Consider the following 15,810-nt stretch of genomic DNA (forward strand, 5'->3'; position numbering starts at 1 on the left):
TTCTAGAGTCTGATAACGTTGTTATGCAATACATTGCTGGTATGAAAGTATGAAAAACAGGACTTAAGATATAGATTAGGTTCAGATGGATGGGTCAGATTGTGGGAACATGACAAGACAAACTTCTCTCCGACTTTGTTGGTGCTTTTACTGACAAATAGCCAGAGTTAGTCTCTCATGCATTCAAATCATCCATGTGAACTAACGCATCCACTTACTTCATGCAGCTGTGTCTGGAATAACCCATGAGAAAACTGCAGTGTAATTACTGTAGATGTGTAAGAACAGCACTGAAGAAATGTTTTATGAGCAATGTAATATTCAGAAACAAACTATGGCTGAGATTTTCATGATGCTTCCACCTGAGTTAGTGATCTAAACTCTTTGGTGGGTCATGCCTCCAGGAATGTACATCAACACAAATCTGCGGTACACATGTACTGTTTACACTCGGATCAGGACTGAACCACCCACTATCATCAAAACACAAATCCCTGCTCAAAGCTCTGCAGTGATGAAGGCTTGGAAGGAATAATTTGCAGCACTAGCTGCCACAGAAGCTTCTCCTTTTCCTGTTTAATACATTTTGATTATATGACATTTATTTGTCTCTTTCCTTCTCGCAGGTCTTAGGATCTCCATGGTGGTTTTAAAGATGGCAGCTTCAGGAAGAGTGCTCCTCACTTTAGCAGCAGTCCTACTGCACATGGTGCGATGTCAGGGCAGTGTGGTTAAAGGAAAGAACAGCTCCCCACTGAGGTTTACACACCATCTCTACAATGTCACCATCAACGAAAACTCCGCCCCACGCACATATGTAGAGACGCCCGTGAAGATGGGCGTCGAAGTGACACATCTGCTCTGGGAAATCAAATACAGTGTCGTCTCAGGTGACGACGACGGCCTCTTTCAAGCAGAGGCAGTCCAGGTTGGGGATTTTTGCTTCCTCAGGATCAAAACACGCAGCAGTAACTCAGCTCTCCTTAACAGGGAGGTCAGAGACACTTACACTCTCACTGTGGAGGCGACTGAAAGCACCTTTGACTTCCATGCAAAGACGAAGGTGCTTGTCCTGGTGCTTGACACCAACGACCTAAAACCTCTGTTCTATCCTGCCTCGTACAATGTGGCCATCAGGGAGGACAGTCCACTTAAGTCGAGCGTGGTCAGGGTTAGCGCTACGGACGCTGACATGGGGAGCAACGCTGAGTTTTATTACTCCTTCACCAGCAGAGCCCATCCGTTTGTTGTTGACCCTTTCACAGGCACAGTCAGCCTCGTCAAGAAGCTCAATCACACCCGGTCGGAGAGATATGACCTCACTGTTTTAGCTGAGGACAGGACCAAAAAGATATCTGGGGTGCAAAAATTTGGAAATGTTGCCAAAGTCACGGTCAACATACAAAAAATGTCTCTAGGGCCGCCAGTAATCATACCTCCCCCAAGACCCACAGTCTCTGAGGATGGCAAAGTAACTGTCAAAGTCCATGTGGAAGCTGGGGTTAAGCCAGTGGAATCCCTTTATATTATTGAAGGGGATCCCCACAAGTGTTTTGAGATTATCCCCTTAGGGGTGCAGGGCAGCGACTTCCAAGTAATCTCTACAAAGAGGATTATGTGGTCTCAATCACCTTTTGGGCTGAATTTGTCTCTTCAAGCTAAGGACAGGAGTTTCCCAAGTTTACTCTCCCCAGTTACACAAATCCACATACCAGCCCATCATTACAGCCGGCTGGCATTTTTGGAAGACACCTACATTGTCACACTGAGTGAGTTTTCACCTCCTAAAACTCATGTAGTGAAGGTTTCTGTCACCTCAGTTCCCTATAACGTTACCTTTAGTATTAAAACTAATCCAGACAGCTCCAACTTCAGGATAAATCCCAAAACTGGGATTATTATAACCACAGAGAAATTTGACTATGAACGGAAAGATCGATATGAGTTTGACGTAATGGCTAATCACGGTGAAGCTGAGACGCACATAGTGGTTGAGATAATAGATGAAAATGACAACAGCCCACAGTTCACCCACACTTCCTATCAGGACACCCTGGATGAAAACACCCCTGTTGGCAGCAGTGTTTTGAAAGTTGAGGCCACAGACGCAGATAAAGGCAAAAATGGTTTTGTGACTTATGCTATTGCAAATTCTGGCCCCTTACCTTTCACAATAGACCCATTCACGGGTGTCATCTCAACCTCTGAATACCTGGACTATGAGCTGATGAAACGGCGCTACCACCTGACAGTGTGGGCTTCGGACAGCGGCAGCCCCTTCAGTCGAGTCAGCGAATGCTCCGTGACAATAACTCTAAACAACATCAATGATAACATCCCCCTGTTGGAAAGAGTGGACTGCAATGCCACCGTCCCTCTTGATTTACCTGTGGGGAACACGATCGCTGAGCTGTCAGCCATTGATTTAGATGAGCTGCAGCAGCTCAGGTATATGATCCAGTCTGGAAATGATCTCCAAGTGTTTGGTATTGACTCTGTGTCAGGAGCAGTCACTCTTAAGCAACCGATTCCCCTCCGAGCAGGTGCGTTCACTTTGAGAGTTGTAGCCATAGATGGCAAACATCATTCTGAGACTTCGGTCGTCAGGATAACTGTTACTAACAGAGGCGACAACGCAACGCTCCACTGCCGGGAAACAGGCATTCACAAACAGATAACTGATAAACTACTAGAGTCAATCAAACCCGTTTTAACCAGTCAAGAGGAGACATTCTCCGATATTCACATCACCAACCGACATTCTCCCAAATTTGACCAGAGCATTCCTGGATCGATTGACCTCATTGAGAACCATCCGTTAATTTCCACCGTTGTTCAGTTCAAGGCAACAGACAATGACACTGGGTTTAATGGTAAACTGGTGTATGCCATATCCAGTGGGAATGAGGACAGTTGTTTCTCCATTGACACTTTCACCGGCGACCTTCATTTAGTTTGCCCGTTAGACAGGGAGATCAAGGAGTTCTACATTCTGAACATCACTGTTTATGATTTGGGGACGCCACAAACATCTGCATGGAAGTTCATCGCAGTCAATGTCATAGACGTCAACGACAATGCTCCCGTTTTTGATCAGTCCAGATACGTGATTCATGTGCCTGAGAACACAGAGGTGGACTCCATTATTTTTGCAGCTCGTGCAGTTGATGTGGACACAGATACAAACGGTAACGTCCAGTACTCCCTACTGACGTCTACGGACATGTTCAGGATCGATGAGCTGACTGGTGAGGTGACTGTGACGGGGCATCTGGATCGAGAGACATCACCCAGACATGACCTTCTGATTGAAGCGAGAGACCAGGCCAAACTCAGCCCCCAGATGTTTTCCACCACTGACCTTGTGGTGGTTTTACAGGACATAAATGACAATCCACCTAAATCTGTGCCCAATGTTTACAAAATAAAAGTCCCAGAAGATGTTCCTGTGGGCACCCTCCTTGTCTGGGTGGAGAGTGTCGACTTAGATCTGGGCAGCGGGGGCCTTGTCACCTACAACCTCAAGAACACGGAGAGCGGGATCTTTCAGCTCGATTCCTCCACAGGCGCCTTGACCCTCGAGAGAGAACTAGACTTTGAGAGGCAGCCTTTTTACAACCTCACAGTCCGAGCTGTTGATCACGGCCTCCCTCGCTCCCTCTCATCCTCCTGCTTTGTGGAGATTCAGGTTCTGGATGTTAACGAGAACCTCCATAGGCCTGTGTTCACAGAGTTTGTGTATGAAGCTGGGGTGATGGAGGATTCAGCGGTGGGGACATCTGTGGTGATGCTTACAGCTTCAGACAAGGATCTGGGTAGAGATGGAGTTGTCAGGTACCACATCCATGATGGCTCTGGACTCGGAGTGTTCACCGTTGATGAGGAAACAGGTAATAAACACTGTGGTTTGTGGAGTTTTATGAAGTAACGGTGGTAAAATGGAGAAAGTCATAAGCTACATAATGAATCAAAAACATCCTGCATAGCCTGATATGAAACTATATCAGAGCTGATGGAGTTTGACTCGTCTGCTTGATATTTGTGACTAGAAGTTAAATAGAAGTTAGAATCAATGATTCAGGTTTGGTGTCGTGTTGTATGAAATGTGTTAAATTGGGAACTTTAACGGTGCTAGTATTGCATTGTATCAATTTGAAGATCGTTTGCAGTTTGTTGTTGTGGCATTGGGACCTGTTGTGGAGATTCTGAGGTGCAGTATAAGGCTAATTCATTCAGACAGTTGATTAAACTCTCATTACAGATCAATTAATTTTATTCACAAAACAATTTGACTTCAAGGTCCATTATTAGCTGTTCTTGAGCTTTTTGATGTATCACACAATCTTCTTCAGCAGATAAATTTAGATGTTTAGATTTTCATTTGCCTGAGCATCGTAAAGACTTGACGAGTGTGCAAAATGTATCTCCCAGTAAAGATCATGTGATGTGATTAGCAAGATTAGCATCTTGGTGCTAATTTTCTGTGCAAAGCAGCTGCGTAAAATTGTGCACATGCCTGCACCAACTGTCTGTCACAGAGGATCTGTACATTTCCTCACACTCAGCTGAGACACTCTGTACAGGACAGTATTTCCTCTGAGGCGTTGAGGTAGTTTATCTCAGATACCTTGACAAACCACCTGTGGCCTCATGGCATATGGTAGCACATTCCATTAGGCTGCTGCTCTTCAGGCTCAGATAAAACCAGGGCAAATAAAGTTTGCTGCCTAATCGAACTGTGCTGAAATAAGCCTTTTTCTGTGTAGCTGATCTTTGAGCTGACCTTCAGGGTTTCCAGGTTTAGACGGCATCTGAAGACAGCTAAGTGCAGAACAGTCCTTTCATCTTGTTTTTAGACCTGCGGCAGATCATAACTGCTCTGTGGTATGCAGCTTCCTGGGCATTGTAAGAACTTGAGTACATATTGGAACTTCAACGTGCCACTGATGTTCCTGAGCAGAGAATGCTAAGAATTCCCCAACCCACCTGTAGGCTCTAGTCCAGGCTGTAGAAGCTTGATGAAAGTCACGGTGAGCGATATTTCCTCCAGGGCAGCAACAGCTATTGAGCATAAAACTGAATTCTAGCAGCAGGTTTCCAACTAGTGTGTTGTTCATACATGAAAACAGGTCTTTCATCTAAACAGTTAATTCTGGTTCTCCACCCTTTCAGGTGTAATTCGTACAACACAGATGTTGGACCGTGAGACGATGCCTCACTACTGGCTTTGTGTCTACGTCACTGATCTGGGAACTGAGCCTCTGATCTCCTGGACTCATGTCTATCTGGAGGTTCTGGACGTGAACGATAACGCTCCAGAACTTTCCCAGCCTGTGTATTTTGTATCTGTGCAAGAGAACATGGACAAGGTCAAATCTGTCGTCCAGGTGTCGGCCAAAGATCTGGACACGTCCTCTGAGGGGAAGCTTTCCTTCCAGATGCTGGAATCTCATCGGACGTACTTCGATGTCGATCCCAAAACAGGTAATTAAGAATGACTGAGCAGAACACAATTTACCTTTAAAGCATCACAGCACATGCAGCAGAACCACTAGTGGTCGGGAGTACTGTTTCACAAAGCTTAACATCAGTGACGTTCCACACAGATGCTGATCGTTATAGGCCCAAACTAACTGCCTATGATGGCAGAGTAAACATTTCTCCACCACCACCTGATGCTGTGATGCTGCATAAAAGTCACGTTTCTTAGGGTTCTCTCATGCAACACGATGCCTAAACTGAACTAAAGTAAACAGCACACTATATTTTAGCACTGTGTCAAATGGAAATTTACAGAATTGGCACCGGTCAATAACAGATGGTTAACCCTTTATTGGGCAGGGATCATTTTATCATAACATTGATTTGCAATGTAATAAGTTTGGAAAAGTCACAAAAGTAAAAAGATAAAAAGTCTAATTACATTTTTTAATGAAGCCTGTGCTGAAAGAGAAATTGATGTTGATGTTTCCTAATGTACTGTTGCAGGTTTGAGCAGATCAGACAATGCAGAACCAGAATCTGGGTGTGTCACAGGGAAAATTTAATCATGAGAAACTCCTGCAGACGCAACTGTCAAATTCATTGGTCTGAAATGATGTGAAAGGAGAAAAACTCCAAAATATCAGAAAACAGAGTAAAATGCATCAACCCCCCTCAGGTATCTGCACGTTCGGCCGGAATAGTTGCAGCTGAGTCACCTGATGTTCAAAGAAATGAGTGGAGGCTCTACAAGCCACTACAAGCCCTGTCTCCTATAATCTCCAGGTAGCTGTGGTGTTGGTCCACACCCTGAGGCCGGTGTACTGAAGGATTACTGAGAGAGAGAGGGCGAGTTGTGTTAGTAGGGAGACGTCCAACAAAGGCAGCCAGGGTGTTGAAACAGCCAGAGTGACACATTAGCACAAGCCTTTTTTTGTGCAGGTGCAGGTGTAGGTGATATTCATTTACTTATGCACCCAGGCACAGGATGAAATGCATTTGGTTGAAAAGGGGTTATTGTGAATTGTGTGTATTTCTTTACATTCTGAGGATTTCCTAGTAACAAGTCTCAGCAGTAGAGTGAGGCCTATTTGAATGGAGATGACCCAAATTCTTGCAACAAAGGAAAAAAAAAAAACCTCAAGTTTGAATCCCTGGTGGCTTTTAAATGCTGGTATTAGTCCACATGAGATAATATTAGGGGGAATGAAACACACAGACCAACACAGAACTGGTAGAAGCTGAAAAGACAAAACTAACCACATGTATAACCAGGGGAGGTGAACCGATTATACCAGTGAAAGAAAGAAAAAAGATTACACCTTGTAAACCCAGACCCAGACCTCTTACTGATCTTTGCTCTTTACTGTTAATAATATGTAAAAAATATATATATGTAAAAATTATTTATTTTATTTTATTTGATATATGACAGACATCCCTGAGCACAAGTCCAGCCCCATAAACTAATGTTTTCCCCGCTTTGGTGTGGAGGAAGTTAACCGGCCTTCACAGAGCTCTGATCTTAAACCCACCCATGGACCCATCCAGGACCTTTGAGAGCTGGGCCCATGATGGTCCCTTTGCCCCTTTCATGTTGATATTTGAGGCAGGAGTTTTGTGCCAGTTTTTCTTTTTGCTTCACTGTTCTGTATAAAAGCTACAGCACCAGCTGTGAAGAGAGGGAGTAATTTGCTGTGGTCTCTATAAAAAGGACTATTGTGGTGAGAACTGGCTGTGCAGCCCTGCAGCACCCAGCTTCACCACGAGGGAACATTTTCCAACTCTATGCAACGTGTCCTTAAAGAAATGAAAGAACGACGTGCGTATGTAGATGCAGACAGAAGTACAGGCTGATGAGAGGTCTGCCAGCTGCTTGTGTCAGCACTCTGCAGGGCTCCATGGGAAGTCTCTGCAGGGCTGGGGAAAAGCCTGAAACAGGAAGTGGAGGCAGCAGGTTAATGCCCGGGGTTTTCTAACGTTCAGCAGTCGCTTTGTAAAGTTTGTGTAAGGAGTGTAAAGTGTTCACATGCTTTAGGCCATGTAGTTTCACTGAAGGCAAGAAAAGCATTAAGAGGATAAGGTTTAACATTCACACTGATCATCTGAGCTTTTACTTGAAGGCACCAAAAGTCCAAAAGTAAAGTAGTTTAACTTTCATAGAAAATCCTCAGACAAGAACAGTCTCATATCAGCATTCAGTGAACAAATGAGTCCTGGAAGTGAAGGAGATTGCGTTACGTTGACCGACATAAATGTGCTCGTTGAAACTGGATCTGGATCCAACATGATCCACCTTGTTTTCACAATTACTAATGTACAAGGGGACTTGTGTAGAAACCTCTCATGCCTTGACAGGATGAAACTGACTCATGGATGTGTGGAGGTTTATGACTAATCCCTTTTTCTCCCGTAGCTTCAAACTGTCTGATTCAGTCCTGACTACTTACTGATAGTTTCAGGTGGGAAGGATGTGTGCTCAGCCGCTTCTAAGCTGCTGTGGCTGTGAACGCGACTCCGGACAACAGGTTTGGGAAGGAAAGGAAGGTGTGCCAAATTAACCAAAAGGAGCAGAAACCGGTGTGTGTGTGTGTGTGTGTGTGTGTGTGTGTGTGTGTGTGTGTGTGTGTGTGTGTGTGTGTGTGTGTGTGTGTGTGTGTGTGTGTGTGTGTGTGTGTGTGTGTGTGTGTGTGTGTGTGTGTGTGTGTGTGGTTATATAAGTTGAGTGTAGGTTTTGTTGTGACTGTTGTTTGTTGGCAAGGCCAGACAAGTCAGGAATGTTCTGAATTCATTAGCATCTTGAACCAGAAAATTCCTCAAATTATTGCACAACCTCTAAGATTGTTAACTGATATATAGAAACGTATGCTCAGAAAATTAACAACTGGTCAGCCAGTGAAAAGACGGGAGCCAATGACAAACTGATCCGAGCAGATCGCCCGACTCGTCTCGGTTCAGCCCGTAGTTCGGCCTCTGTGATCTACAACGCCCACGGAGGTCACACCTTTTGGGGGCCGTGACCTTCAGGGGTTGGGGCTCCTGAACTGAGGCACACACATGGTTGGTCTTGACAAATGTTATTTCCTGTGAACACTCAAACAGTTCAGGACAACTGAAAAACTTCCATTTACTTCAAGACATTTTTAATTCAAGTTGACCTTTGGCCTATAAATCTGTGATCAAATGCTCCACCAGGCAGTTTGTCTGCTCACAGCAGCTGCTGTAGGTGGGCGATGGGGCAGTTCTAAGGGCTTTCTCTTGCAGGTAATAATGAAGCGGTATCTGTGTATTCTTAGTTCAACAAAGAAACTCCCCCCTCTAAACCAACCTGAGTGGATTTGGACTTGTGCCTTATAATCTTTATATCTATTCCTGTATTTCTAGTCTGGGAGTTTTACCGTCCTCCCCCTCCCCCAGTGGTGTTCACTGAAATGTTGCCCAGAAATGCTAATGTGCAATTTAAGACACCTTAAAAGAGTGTTGGCCAAGGAGCTGCAGACTGGCAGCATGACGGGGGAGCAAACAACCTGAGCCCTGACATGCCAAACAACAGTTTATCTTCACGTGGTTTTGACAGCAGACCAGCGCGGTTGAATGAAAACAGGTGATGAGTGAGATGCAGATTCACTCTTCATTCCCGTGTCTGCCCTAATGACAAAAACACACTTTCTAATGTGGCCCACCTGTGCTGATGGTGTGCTCTCAGAGCACAGCTTGTTTGCTCTGCTGTAAAAGGGACAGAATGAGCCTCAGCAGGGTCTTTGAATCCACTTACGACCCCCAGTTCTGTTTACAGAGAACAGCCCCCCCCTGTGTGCCTCCTGTGCCTCCTAACGCTCAAAAGCATCTCTCCAGCTAATTCCATCAAACTTCTGCAACCGCAGTGGCGACTGTAGGCATTTCATTTGCATGCTTTTATTTTATTTTATAGATTTTATCCCTGTTTGGTCCCTGTGGCTTCCATGCTGGTTTTACCACTGATACACGTGTTATTCCTTGGGCTGCCTGCGTTTAATATTTATAACGTCAGCATCATGTTTGTGGCTTGGAGAATTAACTCAGATCGAGTTTCCTGGGGGAAGCTCTGACCTGTGTCACATCTCCTGCACCCTGAGGTTGAACATTGTAAGGAAGGAGTTTGTTTTGGGAACAAGAGTTGAAGAAACCATCATAACAGACTAGTGAAAATATCCGGTTATGATTACAAGAAACTACATTTCCCACCGGGACGTCTTTTAAAAAAAACCGTTGTCATCTGTCCTGGTTGTGGCTTATCAATATTTTGGACCCTTTCGTCTCTTTGATCAGGTCTGTCTCTGCAGAGGGGGAGGGACCTTCTGTGTAATGAAGCAGTGACAATGGATAGTGGAGGAAAGGATATAGCCCGTACTTGACACTCTGCCTGTTCTTCCACATTCACACCTGGTGCTGCTCACACCTGCACTGGACAGCTTGAAGCTCAAAGACCTTAGAGCTGTCATTCTTGATTTTGTGGTATTGCTGTTTCTGTCCACGCTGGTTGTTTTCTTTTACTTACCTGGATGTGAAAATTAACTGGACTTTTAACTTGCAAAAATACCATCTCTCACCATCAGCACCAGCACAGAGTCAGACTGTAGAAACCCTGCCACCTAATGTATGATGTGACAGGGGCAAGATGCAATATCGTTTGAATATGGAGGTAATAGATTTTTAGTCTAAACCTGGAGGGGATTAATAGTTTTACACTTGGTTGTTCACAAAAACACATAAATGAATTAAATAAAAAATAATACAATTACTTAATTAATTGACCAATTAGTTGGAAGTTAAGAGAAAAGCTTCACTCAACGGTTGATTAAAGTTGGATTTCATGAGGAAACACTCATTTCTGTTCCTACACAACATTTCCAAAGTTCCACCTTCTCGGTCTCATATAACCACAGTCCGTAATGATTTCCCACACACGCACACGCACACGCACACACACACACTTCCCCCAACCCCAGTTGTTATCCTGCCAGCAGCATGAGCAGCCCTCCCCTGCAGGTGTGTTTCTGCTGTCCCTGTCAGAGCTAATAGCTGCCCTAAAACACTTCACTTAATTTATGTAGATTAGATAAGATGAGGTCAGAAGATCCTGGCAAAAAAGTGAAATGTGTCAAGCAGTGAAAAGACTCAGGTCAGTGTCAAATTAAACTGGGGAACATACCAAAGTAGCAGCTTTAAACATTAAAACATGTCTGCAGCAAAAGAATCAACTGACAAAAGACTTTTCAAAACTTTGACACTAGATTTGAAGAGATTTGCAGTTTATATAAAAAATATTTATTTCAGTGAAACGTTTCTAACCAGGCTACAGATTTGTCAACTAGTCTGCAGGGAGTCGCACTATTCACAGCAGACAGTCAACACAACAAGAACGAGACAGACAAAGCAAAGACAAATAATCAAAACACACCGAATATGTGTAAGTGGTAGTTTTCATGTGTCGGGAGAATTTTCCATTCTAACGTCTTTTTGGCCCAGGCAGGGATCAGGTCTCCAAATGTTCCCACTAAACAGTCTCACAGGAGCCACATGTGTCTGAAGAAGCTGTTGAGCTGCATAGTCATAACTTTCATCAGCAATAAACACACAGTTAGAGATACAGACACCACAATGTCCAGCCAGCCATCATTATTATCATCATTATTATCATTATTACCATTATTATTATCATTATTATCATTATTATTATCATTATTATCATTATTTGGTGCATCACACATTGATGCTGCTGATAAACATGGGCCAGTGGCTGAGTAAGAATAGTTTGACCTTATTTTAAGTTTCAGTTTGTTGCAGCAGCCACATGAAGACACAGACACACACCCTCATACTGTGCATATAGACTTTAACATCAACAGGCAGAAACACACTGAAGTATCCCAACAACAACGTCAACAGCAGAAACAACATCCGTAAACCCAAATGTGTTTGCTTAGGTGTGATCAGCTCAGTTATACTGCTCTCACTCTCTCTCACACACACACACACACACACACACACACACACACACACACACACACACACACACACACACACACACACACAGTTGTAATAACAGAAGCACTAACATGTCAAACTATCTCGTTGTTTGTTGAGCTGTAATTATCACTCTCACTTCCCAGGATTGAGGCTCACACACACTAATGGCATTGATTCTTTCTGTGTGTGTGTGTGTGTGTGTGTGTGTGTGTGTGTGTGTGTATACAATACAGGTGTTGTCAGCGCTCTCTCAGCTTTGGATCGAGAAGATAAACCAGAGCACATTATTGAGGTGAGATTCTTGTAAACAACATTGTCACTTCCCTTTGGACTGAAGCAGGAACAGGCCAGAAACAAATCCTGCTGTTGTGTAGTGGATCTAATATTCAGAGTAATACGGTAACACTAGTTTCTGATGGATACTCAGTCGACTAATCTGAACACAGTTAAACTTGGGAAATGGTTTGTTGTTTTTGGATGTTTTTTAGTCATTACAGTGTGATTTAAGGAAAATGGAGGAAAAGATCCTGTTTTAAATTCAGAGAGACTGTGGAACAGACGGTCTTTGTCAAAACACTGTTTTCTGTCTTAGTGCATATCAGAAACCATCAGTAAATAAACTCTCCAGGGGTAACTCTGATAAAACCTGTGGTATTTTTATGTTTTGGGTAAACTTGTCCTTTCACTTTTTAAACTACAGATATATCTGAAAAATATATCTGATCATTTCTCTGTAAATCGAGTTAAGTCATTTGAATAATCCTTTAGTGTGGCCTCCAAAGTAAGAATGTCCAGTTGTCCCATTAAGACCAAGATGGTGAATATAAGCAGTCATAGATTGTATTGTGTCTTCTCTATGCTGGTTAAAATGTCAGCTACGTGCAGGAGAATTTACTGTGCACTTCTTCTGAGGGGCCTTAAATCCCAACGTTTGCAGACCCAGTCTCTCATTTAATTTGTGGGCCCATCAGAACATAACTTTTTTTCAGGCTCTTGAGCTCAGCATGTGTCCGATAGTTTGTTTAACTGAATGAGGCGTGTCCAAAGTTAAATTTCTTTTATTACAAAATAAAGATCAGAGGTGTTTTTTACTATGCACAAGGTTTTATCTACAAAATTATGATATTAACCCCGTTTCATCTGTAATTGTAGGTGATTGTTTCCGATAACGGATCGCCATCTCTTCGCTCCACTGCCACCGTGGTTATCCAAATCCTGGATGCCAACGACAACCGGCCAAAGTTCACCGACAAACTTTTCCATATCAAGCTGCCTGAACAGCGCCAGCAGGCGGGAAGACGGGAGGTCTGCAGGATGGTGGCCTGTGATGACGATGAGGGCTCTAATGCCGCAGTGACCTACAGTTTGCAAGATAACAGAGATGAACATTTTCAGATCGACACGGTGACGGGCGTGGTGACGTCGCACGGTGATTTCTGGCCTGGGAACTACAGTATTCTGACAGTACGTGTTCATGCTTTAATACTTGGTACACTACGCCGCGCAGACTGATCCGGCTTATGTGGCTCTGAAAGCAGGTGACTCCTGTCTTTCAACATGAGGGAGAATTAGTCTGTATTTCGACAGACCTAAATACTGCTGCAGGTGTGAGCCTCTGCAGAGGGTGTGGAGAAAGTCTTGACTGAGCCCACCAGCTTTGCTAAAGACGCTAAATTACACGTGTTCAATGCTGTGAAAGGCACTTCACTAACATCTGGTCCCAGACCAGTGACTCTGCAGCAACAGCCCCCCCCCCCCTCGTCTTCTGCTGACATGAAGAATAGTCATTAGGACTTTGTCTCTTCATGTTGACGCCCTTTACCAATAATTAAAGGATGAGAGAGATGTTATTTATTATCTTGTATATTGTTAGAAAATCCCACCAAAAGCACAGAATCAACAGGAGTTAGTCCGTCTCTAAATCCCTCCACACTTCTCCACCCAGTCAGATTCTCAGGGAACTGGTTCCTGCTGAAGACCAGGAGGAAAATGTGAATTTGTTGGGTACTATTTTCAGCAGCAGATTACTCCATGTTTGGCTCTTTACGCCATGGCAGCATGGTGTTCATTCTGGTTTTATGAAGAACCTTTGTCCTGATTCCAGAACCAGCAGCACTAAACGCATCATGTGATCTGCTTCTGTAGTTTTTAGCCAAACTCTGTTAAAACAAAGCGAAACACAGACACTCAGCTGAAGTATCTGATCTCAGCTCTAAAGGCTCCCATCCAAACAAGCACTTTATTAACTGTGAGTCAGTGTGAACATTGTGGTCAGTGGTTCTATTTTTAGTAAAACCCTCATTAAAATGTTAATTTCATCTTTAATTGAATCGTTCATCTGCAGATTAGAGCTACAGACCAGGGCAGCCCGTCACGCTCGTCCACAGCCAGACTCGACATCGAGTGGATCGCTCGCCCTCCACCCTCCACCGAGCCAATCACATTTGAGGAGCCTCACTTCACCTTCGCCGTCATGGAAACGGAGCCTGTCACTCACATGGTGGGCATCATCATGACGGAAACGCATCGGCTCAGGTGGTTCGATATCATAGGTGAGGGCAGATGAACACACACACACACACACACACACACACACACACACACACACACTGTGCTCAGGAAAACAGAATAAACTTCGAGCTTTGATGAAAAACGAACATCACACAAATGAAGGTAATGATTTCTAAAAAACACAAATGACGGATAAAAAAAATCTCATATTTATTTAGATGCTCAGTTTGACATGAAAGGGCAGGACACAAAACACAAAAAGCTTCAGAAGCCTCAGTGATCACAGAATGAAGACTTGTCATACATCACAGTAAATCTCTCTCCGAGCTAAAAGTGCATCTTACCAGGAGTCATTTTCTAAAGGTCTGCAAAGTCCTGCAGCAGTGAATGGACCAGCAGAGCAGGGTGAGGAATACAGTGTTTATTTTCTATTGCAGTAAAAGTACCATTACTTTGATGAAATTAAATACAAGTACAGGTGAAATTACAATTAAATATGGCCACTGGTTCATATTTTCTTTCTAAGAGTTATGTTGCGATGAAGCGCCTTCATTTATTTCTCCAAGCAACCGCCTGCTTTCCCTAAATCAGCCTCAGAAACCGATGGAAAACTGAAAATGTGCAGAGGACAGTGAAGTGACGCTGAAGCTGAGTCGATCATTGAAAAGGCTCAGCACACATGGGGTGTAATCTTGCCATCACAGAAGTGTTCCTAGAGTGAGGGATGGACAGAGAAAGGCGGGAGGAGGATAAAAAAGGTCTTGGTGTCAGCATGAAGATAAAGGATAAATCTGCAGCATTCCTCCTCTTATCACCTGCCAGATCACCACAAGAGGATGGACCAGCCGTTCTTCTTGTCTTCCTCTCCTGTCCTCCCTTCTCCTTTTCCCCTCTCACCGACATCTCTCGGCCCTGTCCGTGATGAGGAGGACTGTCGCCGAGAGAGTCAGAGGCGTGAAAAGTGAAGTGGAAATCAGGCTTCTGGCTCCAGAGACTCATTCTCTTTGCTGGAAAACATATCAGGGTTTGCCAGTCCGTTTCCTGCCAGGCGGGACAACGTGTGCAGAGAAAGTCTGAGGGTCCTCCTGTTCACTTTTCTGTGCCAAGCTCGATCAGTGCCAGAACACAGCAGAACACAGCAGAACACAGCAGACACTCTCTGCCTCCCTGAGGGGACTTTGAGTTGTCTCAGTGCTGCTGACGCCGGATGTTACGTCTGGCGACGCTGTGTGTTAATAATGTCACCAAGTTCGTCCTTTTCTCTTCTTCTTCTCTTCCTGTTTTTGCCTCTCTCATTACTTGATGAGACCACAGGCTGTTCACGTCCATTCATTTCTATTACGGTCCCCGTTAGTCTGTTCCACAGTCATGTATTGCTGACTTCCATCCCACCGTGGGGAGATGAGGGCTGTTATGTCCTGGGATTCCTCTCCCATGACGATATGATCATGTTTTGCACTGCTTCACCTCTATCCTCTCCAGCAGCAGATGCCTATCAGCTCTGCCTGTCGTGAGATAAGTTAGAGAGACAAATGAAGATTTCCCCTGTGCATTTGCACAGAAGGCCACATTTAGCACCACGTGGGACAGAATCAGCGACGGTGGCGTTGAGGGCTGCATCTCTGCTGGAGGGAAGCAGCTTCACTGGGCCCTGGTCTGTCCCAGCTGGGTGTGATGTGACTGGGATGAGGTTCTGCAGCTACAGGTCTGAGGTCAAGGCTCTCTGTTGGAGGACGAAGCATCCCCTGCAGGGGAGAAGTGAATAGATGAGTTCAGGCTTCTCTGGGTCAAAATCCAGCACAAATCAAA

The 15,810-nt window shown here is 44.3% G+C and overlaps 1 protein-coding gene across 1 annotated transcript in view; it reads left to right on the forward strand.

Annotated features, from left to right (window-relative positions):
- fat2 (FAT atypical cadherin 2) overlaps positions 1-15,810 on the forward strand; it is a 69,754-nt gene that overhangs the window by 7,955 nt on the left and 45,989 nt on the right. Inside the window, exons 2-6 of the mRNA XM_026331163.1 lie at positions 627-3,890; positions 5,173-5,484; positions 11,724-11,782; positions 12,643-12,954; positions 13,835-14,042. Of these exons, the coding sequence (XP_026186948.1) occupies positions 641-3,890; positions 5,173-5,484; positions 11,724-11,782; positions 12,643-12,954; positions 13,835-14,042 (4,141 nt within the window). The 5' untranslated portion in view covers positions 627-640. The remainder of the gene's footprint in view (positions 1-626; positions 3,891-5,172; positions 5,485-11,723; positions 11,783-12,642; positions 12,955-13,834; positions 14,043-15,810) is intronic.

The sequence above is a fragment of the Mastacembelus armatus genome, chromosome 10 (genome assembly GCF_900324485.2).
Source record: "Mastacembelus armatus chromosome 10, fMasArm1.2, whole genome shotgun sequence".
Classification (NCBI taxonomy): domain Eukaryota; kingdom Metazoa; phylum Chordata; class Actinopteri; order Synbranchiformes; family Mastacembelidae; genus Mastacembelus; species Mastacembelus armatus.